General features: G+C 40.8%; 1 protein-coding gene across 1 annotated transcript; it reads left to right on the forward strand.

The window, feature by feature from the left end:
• The first annotated feature begins 143 nt into the window (after positions 1–143).
• Tigd4 (tigger transposable element derived 4) lies at positions 144–9,081 on the forward strand. Its single transcript, XM_042701741.1, has 3 exons — positions 144–221; positions 6,088–6,179; positions 6,322–9,081. Exon 3 carries the CDS (start codon positions 6,855–6,857, stop codon positions 8,391–8,393), a length of 1,539 nt encoding a protein of 512 aa, XP_042557675.1. The 5' UTR covers positions 144–221; positions 6,088–6,179; positions 6,322–6,854; the 3' UTR covers positions 8,394–9,081.
• The last annotated feature ends 1,231 nt before the right edge of the window (positions 9,082–10,312 follow it).

Below are 10,312 nucleotides of genomic sequence, written 5' to 3' on the forward strand. Positions count from 1 at the left end.
GCCGCCACGTCTCGTTGGTGCCCGCACAACTCCTACGAGGTTCCCCCGCCCCTCTCCAGAGGTTGACCACGCCTCCTCGAAAGGATGGCTCCGCCCCCTCCGGAGAATGGCTCCGCCCCCCGCGGTGGCCCTAGCAACCACATCCGGGGCCCCGCCACCGGCGTTGCCCGGGTAATTTTCTAGCAGCTGCGGTGTGGGGAAGCGTGAAGGCGGCCCCGGAGGTACCGGCCCGCGCTGGGAGTTGGCGCCCGGGCTCAGGGGGTGGAGGTGGACGTAGTGCACCGCCACGCCACGACGGAAGAGCCAAAGCTGCTGGCAGCGGAGAGCACGGAAAAGGTTATTGGAGCCCGCCTCGGCCGCGCCGCCCGTGCACACCGCCCCCGGCGCCGGCCGCTCGCCCGTCGCCGCGGACCCCACGCTCTTTGCTGTCCCTCTGTCTCGCTCCTCTTGACGGAGCTCTGCTTCCAAGTAGGTCCCTGTCCGGTCTGCAGAAACGCTCCGCAGTTCCTTCTCCCGGAGCCTTTCGGAGTTTCCTAAATGGAGGCCCCCGACGTGCGCTTCTTCCCCGCCCCGTCCCCCAGCCCCGGGGTGGCGAGCCGGACGCACCGAAGCTCCTTCCCCGGGGCGCCCGCAGCTCGCGCAGCCACGCCCATCCGCCTGCAAACCGCGCCTCCCCCGACAGCCGGCTGGATCGCTTCTATTCGCATTTCCCTTGTAGGAGTGCGAGGGGTGGCTGTGCCCAGGGTGGGACTTAGCCACTTTTAGACCACACTCACTCCTTCCCTTGTCACAGCAGCTGGCAACTCGTTTTTAACAACAACAAGGACCACAGGCAGAACCCGAAGTTTCAGTACATAGTGAAATATCCCTGCATAGATACCTTGCACAGATCCCTGAGTGGTGACACTACCTGTGTTTCCTGCGGAACTGACAACACAGTCTGAGATCTCTCGCCTATCATCCCGTGCAGAAGCAGTACTGAAATTCCCAAACATCAACCTAGTCTAACGGGCCCTTCCTCATCTTTACAGGAAAACTCACTAAACCATAGCATTTCAGTTCTGAAGCTTATAGTGGATTTTCTGTTCCAAATCATCTTAGGTTGGAACCCCCTCAGTCTTCTCAGTTATTAGGATCCCAATCTGGATTTATCACGGCTCTTATTGTGTAGGAACGGGGTAGCTACAGAACTTGCAGATGAATGCAAGTTTTGGAAGGGTGACTTAAAAGAAGGGCCTGGTTTAAAAAAAAAAAAAACTGATGTGGACAACGTGTACTTAAATTGGGCAGTCTCTAAGGATTTTTGTTTTCTATCTGGAGTATAGCTTCACCAAAGTTAATCTGTTACATTGTTTAAATTAGAGGTTGTTTCTTATGTTTAGAAAGTGAACACTTGCTTTAGTTGTTATCCTTAGCTAGATAATGCCTTTGCACCTGTTGATGGTTTTGATAAAGATTCTGACTCTTTCAGAATTGCTTGGAATTGCTGCTGCTTATTGTGCCTTGGCGAACATATTACTAATTATCAAGTACTTTCTAGTCCGGTCAGATTCTGGTACTATCTTGCTCAGGGCTGGTACTTTTTTCTGCCAGTTGCTTTGACTTGTGATCCTCCACGTCTCAGCCTCCTGAGTTGCTAGGATAATAGGTATGATCCACTCACTTCTGGCAAGGATTTCTTTTTTTTTTTTTGTCAGTTGTGGGCCTGAACTCTAGGCCTGGGCACTGTCCCTCAGCTCTTCAGCTCAAGGTTAGCCCTCTACCACTTGAGCCACAACGCCACTTCTGGCTTTTTCTGCTTATGTGGTGCTGAAGAATCGAACCCAGGGCCTCATGCATGCAAGGCAAGCACTCTACCACTGAGCCACCTTCCCAGCCCAAGGCAAGGATTTCTTAACTCGTGGTGTGTGTGTGGGGGGGGGCGGGGGGAGGGGTTCTAGGGCTTGAACTCAGAGCCTGGGTGCTGTTTTTGAGCTGTTTTGCTTGAGGCTAGTGCTTTTCTACTTGAGCCACAGCTCCATTTCTTGCTTTTGGCCTGTTAATGGAGATAAAAGTTTTCAGGACTTTGCTGAGCTAGCTTTGAATCATGATCCTCAGATCTCAGCCTCCTGAGCAGCTAAGATTACAGTCATGAGCCACCAACACCCAGCAAACTTCTTAACATTTTAAGGCAGTTTTATAACAAGTACATGTACAACTTTATTCAGTTATGAGTAGATTATACCTGTATATGTGATGAATTAAGTGACATTATGGCTCTTACGTAGCATTTCTTTCTAAAAGCAGGTGTGTTCTCTTTTAAGCATGTGGTATGGTAACTGGAAAACTCATGTGATCTTGTCATCCTTCCCATCAAAACCTTTAAATGGCATTTGTGACATACTGATGAATTCTAATTCTTTATTCTGGCATTCAGGGTTTAACAAGGTCTGACCTCAGTCTTGTTTTTCTGGTGTATATAATGCAGTTTATAGAAAACTAAACCAATACTCAGGGAAAAAAAAGTGCTCATTTAGCTGGGTGCCAGTGGCTCACTCCTATAATCCTAGCTACTCAGGAGCCTGAGATCTGAGGATCTCGGTTCAAAGCCAGCCCAGGCAGGAAAAGTCCATGAGACTCTTATCTCTGATAAACCACTAGAAAACTGGAAGTGGCACTGTGGCTCAAGCAGTAGAGCGCTTGCCTTGAGCTGAAGAGCTCAGGGATAGTGCCTAAGCCCAGAGTTCAAGCCCCATGAACAACCAAAAAAAAAAAAAGTACTCATTTAGCCAAGTAATATGGACATCAACACAGAAAACTTTAGTTACATGGAACTACTTACTATGCTTTTTATATTGCCCTACAATTTCCCTCCTGCATTTTTTCCCTCTCTTTTTCCAGTAGAAAAGTTTTCTCTCTCTTTACCTTTTATGTCCTTATCCATCCTTTACAGTTGAGTTCAGGTTCTACTTCTCATATGGACTCATTCTTCCCACAGCCCTTGACTTTGAACCCCAGCTCCTGTCATTGCATATTTACATATTTGTTTCCCATGATCTTTTTTGAGGTGCTGAACTAGGGACTCATTTTATTGTCTTATAGCACCTAGAAACTGCTTGTTAGTGAAATAAGTTTATATGCTGCACATAGGCAAATTCCAGCAACTGGTGCTACTTACAGTAATGTTGTAGACAGGATTAAGTGGGCATGGTAGCTATCTATTTGTGGAAGACAGAGAATAAATGCTTCCTTCACTTTGGAAAGTGGTTGATTCTCTTGCAGAGAACTGTGAACTAGTGATTAAAAATGAGTAACTTATTACTCCTGGATACTCTGAGTGGGAACAATGCCAACTTTATGACTCTAATACTGAGATTTTAAAAAAATAACCTGGCACAAAAAGAGCATTAGAATTGGAAAAATAAAATGAGTGGTTTTTTTAAGATATAAAGAGAAAAGTACTGAACTTATTTATAGTTCAGTTACCTAGAGGGAATGCTGAACATTTTTGGCCAGTATCTATTTTTCTTTATGTGTATGTTTTCCTTTATTTAGCAAATAATTATTGGGAACCTCTTGTTTGCCTACACTGAGCACTGAAGGACTATTTTCAGTGTGTCCTCTCTCTCTCTCTCTCATGATTTTCATTATCTGCTGTTCGCTACTTTCATATTTTGTATTTATCAGATCTTTTTCATACCATTAAAATTGTTCTTCAGTGGCTCAGTAGCATTTCAACACAGAAATATTCCCTAATTTTCTTAACTAATCATTTTATTGAACATATAGGTTGTTTCTAGTTTTGTCTATAATCATATTCTTTTTTTCTTTTTTTATTTTTTTAGGTCTGGTCGTGGGGCCTGAACTCTGGGCCTGGGTGCTGTCCCTCAGCTCTTCAGCTCAAGGCTATTGCTCTACCACTTGAGCCACAGCACCACTTCTGGCTTTTTTTTTTTTTGCTTATGTGGTGCTGAGGAATCGAACCCAGGGCCTCATGCATGCAAGGCAGGCACTCTCACTGAGCCATCTTCCCAGCCCTATAATCATATTCTTGTGTGGCATGCAGAATTCTACAGTGATTTCTTATATTTTCCCTCCCTTGGGGATACAATGAGAAAACATTCCTATGATTACTTCGTTATACATGCAATGGGATTTTTCAGGTAAAACTGAAGTTACTAATCAGGTGACTGAGTTTCTCAAAGGGGAGATAATCTGGATGGGCCTGACCTAATCACAGGAGGAATGTTTTCTGTGGTAAAATGAAGAGGGCTACAGAAAAGGACCTGATAGTGGGCCCAAGGAACTCTGAGAGTGGTCCCTGGCAACAGCCAAGAAAACCACAGGGACCTCAGTCTCACAGCAAGGAAGTGAATTATGTGAACAACCTCAATGGGATTGGAAGCAAATTCTTCCCGCAGCCCTCAGATAAGACCTTAGCCTCTGAGTGATGTCACAGTTTCTGCTTTATGAGACCCTAAACAGCAATCCCAGTTGAGTGTACCTTACTTCTGACCTATAGAAGGGTATGCGGTAATAAATGGTTATTGTTTTAAGGTACTAAACATATGATAATTTGTTACATAGCAACAGAAAATTCACATACTTTGAGAAATTATTTTTACATCTATAAGTATTCCTTTGAGAGTAAAATCCGAGGATCTAGACTTGCTAGATAAAAAGTTATACAATTTTTTTTCCTGGCACACATCTGCTATCTTGGCTGCAGTAGACCAGAGATGATAGATACTAGGAAGGTGGAAGGAAGCCCATCTGGGGCCCTCCCTGTGAGTATTCTCAGAGTACTCCTGGGCTTCTGTGCCCTGCTTCTAGCATTATGTTTAACATGGGATTCTTGCTTCCATATATGTATGGAATTTCATGAAATCCCTGGATTGTAGATTCTGGAAAGACTGAAAAGACTTGAGATGACAATAAGAAGGAGGGGGCCATCACCATATATTTGTTAAATACTATGCTAAGTGCCTTATTCTCAGTCACTGGGTCTCATTGAATGTGAAATCACCCTGTGAAGTGATGTGAGAGTAACCCTCTCTTACCTCAATGATAAGAAAATAAAGTAGGATTACATTGAGTGCTAAATGGCAGAGTCTCCTCTCAATTCAGATCTGTTATTCTCCAAATCTATGTCATTCTGTAAGGTAGTAGAGGTTCTGAGAAGGTAAGATCACAACCATCCCTCTTCTTCCTGCTTAGTCTTTTTTTATTTCACTAATCCTCTTAATAAAAAAGTTTATTGCCATGCATTGTCTCAGGTATTTCTAGCCCATGTACATTCAACTAATGTGTTACACTGATGTAAAAGTTACTGGGTTTTGGGGGCTGGGAAGGTGGCTCAGTGGTAGAGCGCTTGCCTTGCATGACTGAGGCCCTGGGTTCGATTCCTCAGCACCACATAAGCAAAAAGAAAAAAGCCGGAAGTGGCGCTGTGGCTCAAGTGGTAGAGTGCTAGCCTTGAGCTGAAGAGCTGAGGGACAGTGCGCAGGCCCAGAGTTCAGGCCCCATGACCAGACCCCCCCCCCCAAAAAAAAAGTTACTGGATTTTTAAGCTTTTATGTAGAAAGAGGCTTATATTTTTTAAAACAGAATTATCAATTGCTTGATTTGAATTTCTTTCTTTCTTTTTTTTTTTTGGGTCCAGTCGTGGGGCCTGAACTCTGGGCCTGGGCACTGTCCCTCAGCTCTTCAGCTCAAGGCTAGCGCCCTACCACTTGAGCCACAGCGCCACTTCCGGCTTTTTTTTTTTTTTTTGCTTATGTGGTGCTGAGGAATCGAACCCAGGGCCTCATGCATGCAAGGCAAGCGCTCTACCACTGAGCCACCTTCCCAGCCCGATTTGAATTTCTTTTTAGTTCAGCATTTCTTCCAGACTCCTATAAAGGGACACTGTCCCCACATGCTATTAAAAGTTGAGCCTCGTGACTATCGTCTGACTATGTTATTTCTTTTAGAAAAGTCAGAGGGTACAGTCTATGATCTCATGTAAAAGAAATAGCCCCTAAGAATATATCCAGCATCATTTTTAGTTCTTTAATTTCGGTAAGTCCACATTTTCAATGCAGATTAAATTTGTCTGATTTATTTCAGAAGTATATATTCCCAAGGATTCAAAGACAAACAAAAATTCAAATGCACAGTGTAGATCTACAGAGCATTCTACAGAGAGGTGCTTCTGAAAGGTAAGTTTCTCCTGAAAACTTCAGTTATATTTCCCAGAAACATCTTCCCATTTTTTTTCTTGTTTAGAGCATAATAATTGACTTAAATAATCTTTTTATATTCAATTGACCTACTGCTTAAATTTCTGCTTCCCCCTCCCAGAAGACAGAGAAGATGTACTAGCAAATTGTAGAAGCGAGCTATCATTTTCTTCTCTATCCTTGAAGAGACTTGGAAATTAATGAGTAACATTCACATGACAATTTTCAGATGTTTTGTTCTTTGAAGCCTTTGGTGGAGAATTAATAAAAGCGCACATGGATAAAATGATCATCTTAAAGGATTTCAGCTCCAGAAATATATCGGCAGGACTGGACAGGTTTGACATAATGAGATTTCTATTTTAGCTTGACTTTTGGAACTCTGAGTAAACTATAAACTGGGCTACCCAAGATCCTAGGACATAAGTTTCTCTTTTCAACCATTCTAGTTGGATCTAACATTTTCCTTCTTTGGGTCCTTTGAAAAAGGATATTTAGTCACACATTTCCTGAGAAATAAGACTTAACTAGACATCTGCCGGTGTCTAATATATGAAATAGATAGAAAGCAGCACTCTGTGTCTTGCTGTAAAACAAATCAAAGGAACTGATACTGTGAAGTAAGAGGAGAAATCTGTATCCCCTCTGGCTGAGATGGCAGAAGCGCCTGTGGATGCCTCAACTCTCCCTGTAACGGTGAAGAAAAAGAAAAGTCTGTCCATTGAGGAAAAGATTGACATCATAAACGCAGTGGAAAGTGGCAAGAAAAAAGCCGAGATTGCAGCTGAATATGGAATAAAGAAAAATTCACTGTCTTCTATTATGAAAAACAAAGATAAAGTTCTAGAAGCCTTTGAATCGCTGAGATTTGATCCAAAGAGGAAAAGACTGAGAACTGCTTTTTATACGGACCTAGAAGAGGCATTAATGAGATGGTATCGAATTGCTCAGTGTCTAAATGTACCAGTTAATGGTCCAATGTTGCGTCTGAAAGCTAATGATTTTGCCCAGAAACTGGGACATAATGATTTTAAATGCAGTAATGGTTGGCTGGACCGTTTTAAATCCAGGTATGGTTTAGTATTCAGAGCACAACCTGTAGAAGCCACAGGCATAGCAGTAGACCCATCATCTGTCTGGTACCAAAATATTCTACCTTACTATTTAAATGATTATCATCCTAAAAATGTTTTTAATATCAAAGAGACTGGGCTCCTTTATCGTATGTTACCTACAAATACATTTGCATTTAAAGGAGAAACTTGCTCAGTTGGAAAACTGTACAAAGACAGAATAACTCTGGTGGTTGGTACAAACATGGATGGCTCAGAGAAACTTCCTTTGCTTATCATTGGGAAAAACAGAAGTCCACATTGCTTCAAAGGTCTAAAGTCATTGCCTGTGTATTATGAAGCTAACAGAATGGCATGGATGACCCCAGACATCTTTGAACAGTGGATGCAGAAGCTTGATGAGAAGTTTCAAGCTCAGCAACGAAGAGTGGTGATTTTTGTTGACTCTTTTCCTGCACATCCAGAGGTAAAGAACCTAAAGTCCATTGAGCTAGCATTCTTTCCATCCTGTTTATCTTCCAAGTTTGTAGCTATGAAACAAGGTGTTATTAAAAGTCTTAAAATCAAATATCGACACTGTCTCATCAAGAAATTTTTAAGCTCTGTTGAAGGTAGCAAAGAATTTACATTTTCACTACTTGATGCAGTTGACACACTGCATCTCTGTTGGAGGGCTGTAACCCCAGAGACAATTGTTAAAAGCTATGAAGAAGCAGGATTCAAGTCTTCGAAGGGAGAAAACGACTCAACAAGTGCAGAGAGCGATACTGGTATTGACTTGGTGGCCCATGCTCTAGGGGCAGGGGTGGAATTTCCCGAGGGTTTGTCTATAGAGGAGTATGCTGCCCTGGATGACGATCTGGAGACTTGTGAAGCAGCACCGAGTGAGGACTTGGAATGGACCAAAGACAGTAAATCTGATGAGACTGGATTTTATACTTCTGATGAAGAGGAAGATGGGGGGTCTCTAGAAACGGAATCCCCTATACCATCAAAAACTGAAGCAGTTACTGCTTTAGACACTCTTAAAAAATTTCTTAGGAGTCAAGATATGAATGATGGGCTTCATGACTCTTTAGCAGACCTTGAAAATTTTATTAACTCTTTATCATTGAAATAATTATGTATCATACATCTGAAGAATAACTTCTTGATGTATTTTATTATATATGGTATGCAAAGAGAATTACCACTTAAATAGAAAATTTTTTTTAAAAAAACCTACTAGGCTTTGGCTTGATCACCAAAGCCTTTGATCTGACTAGCTAAGTAAATAAATGATAAATAATGATAAAGTCAGTAAAAATGTAAAATTCTACTGAGCAAGATTTCAGGGAGTAGAAAATATATTTCAGAAGTTTTGTACTTAAAAACGGTATGTATATTTAACAACTCTTCAGCTGTCTGAGTTATACACATGGAATTGGTGATATTTTCTTAGTGTTTTTTTTTTGTTTAGATCATGTTCTAGAATATTTTATCTACCTAGGCTAAGAAACAAAATCAATAGTTTAAATACTTATTTTTATAAGGTTATACATATACCATATTATTCTAACTAAACTTTTAAGTACCAAAGTGATTTTAAGTTATTTTTCTTATAGTTAATCTTCCTTATAAAAATGACATAAAACATTAAAAATGAATTTGACCTACCTATGCACCAATATGATTGAAAGTATATGTGTTATGAATTTCAAGTTTCATGCATATAAGATCAAATGTAAAACTATGACCTTATCAAGTTTTGTGTCATTGATTACCAGAAGAAATGGGTCCTTCTAAATAAATATATGTATTTGCATGTGTCTAATAGAAAAAATACTTTAGTAGAATATTTATTAAACTCATATCTATTTTCATAGGATTAATCTTAAAATGTAAATGTGAAGAATCAAATGTAGTTACTATAAAAGAAACTATATGGTGCTTAAATATTTAATTGTAACAGCTCAACCGTTAAATTTATGATATTTAATTCTAATCTTGATTTTTTGCAGGAAAAACAAAATGTCCTTTTAGCATATTTTGATAGTTAAGTTTTTTCTCCTAAGTTTAATATTTGGATTAAAATTATTTGAGAATGTTTTATATACTGTATCCTTTAAGAGACTGTGTGAAATTCATTTTTATCCAAAAAAGTTTTAAAAATTATAACAATGTCAGACTTTTCTATCATTCAGTATAAGGTAGTATGCTAGTTTAATTTACACCTATTTTAGGTACCCTTTGAAAAATACTTTGTAAAAATGCAAAGCATTCAGATTATTTTTATTATGAATTATTAATCTGCCAGCAGATAACACATTTGGAAGTAAATATTCATAGAAGCTATTTTTATTTGTCACTGTTGATTTGCTCTACTTTTGAGACTTAGTAAGAGCTTTAAATATATTAACAATTTGGAAGTTTCTTTTAGAATGAAACATGGGTTATTAAAATTAAAAGCATCTTACCTCCTTCTTTCTGTCTTTCCTTTCTTTTCTTTTCTTTCCTCCCTTCTCTCTCCCCTCCTCACCACCCCTTCCCTTCCCTTCCTTCCCTCCTTCCCTCCTTCCCTCTTTTCTTCCTCGCTCCCTCTCTCCTTCCTCCCTCTCCTTCTCTCTCCTTCCTTCCTTCATTTCATTCTTTCTTTCCTTATGTCTTCCTTTCTCCCTCCCTCCTTCCCTCTTTCCCTCCCTTCTCTCTCTCCCTTTCTTTCTCTTTCTTTCTTTCTTTTCCTTTCTTTCTTTCTCTCTCCCTCCCTCCCTCCCTCCCTCCCTCCCTTCCTTCCTTCCTTCCTTCGTCTTAACTTGGCCAGGTGACAGCGGCTCATGCCTGTAATCCTAGCTACAGAGAAGGTTGAGATATGAGGATTGTAGTTTGAAGCCAGCCCTGTCAGGAAAGTCCATGAGAAACTTATCTCCAATTAACCATCAAAATGTGGAAGTAGAGCTGTGACTCAAGTGGTAGAATGCTATCCTTGAGCAAAAAAGCTCAGGGACAGTGCCTAGGTCCTGAGTTCAAGCCATAGGGCAGGCACAAAAAATCCCAAAAATC

This window comes from Dipodomys spectabilis, unplaced genomic scaffold (assembly GCF_019054845.1).
Source record: "Dipodomys spectabilis isolate Male_0828 unplaced genomic scaffold, ASM1905484v1 ptg000297l, whole genome shotgun sequence".
Classification (NCBI taxonomy): Eukaryota; Metazoa; Chordata; class Mammalia; order Rodentia; family Heteromyidae; genus Dipodomys; species Dipodomys spectabilis.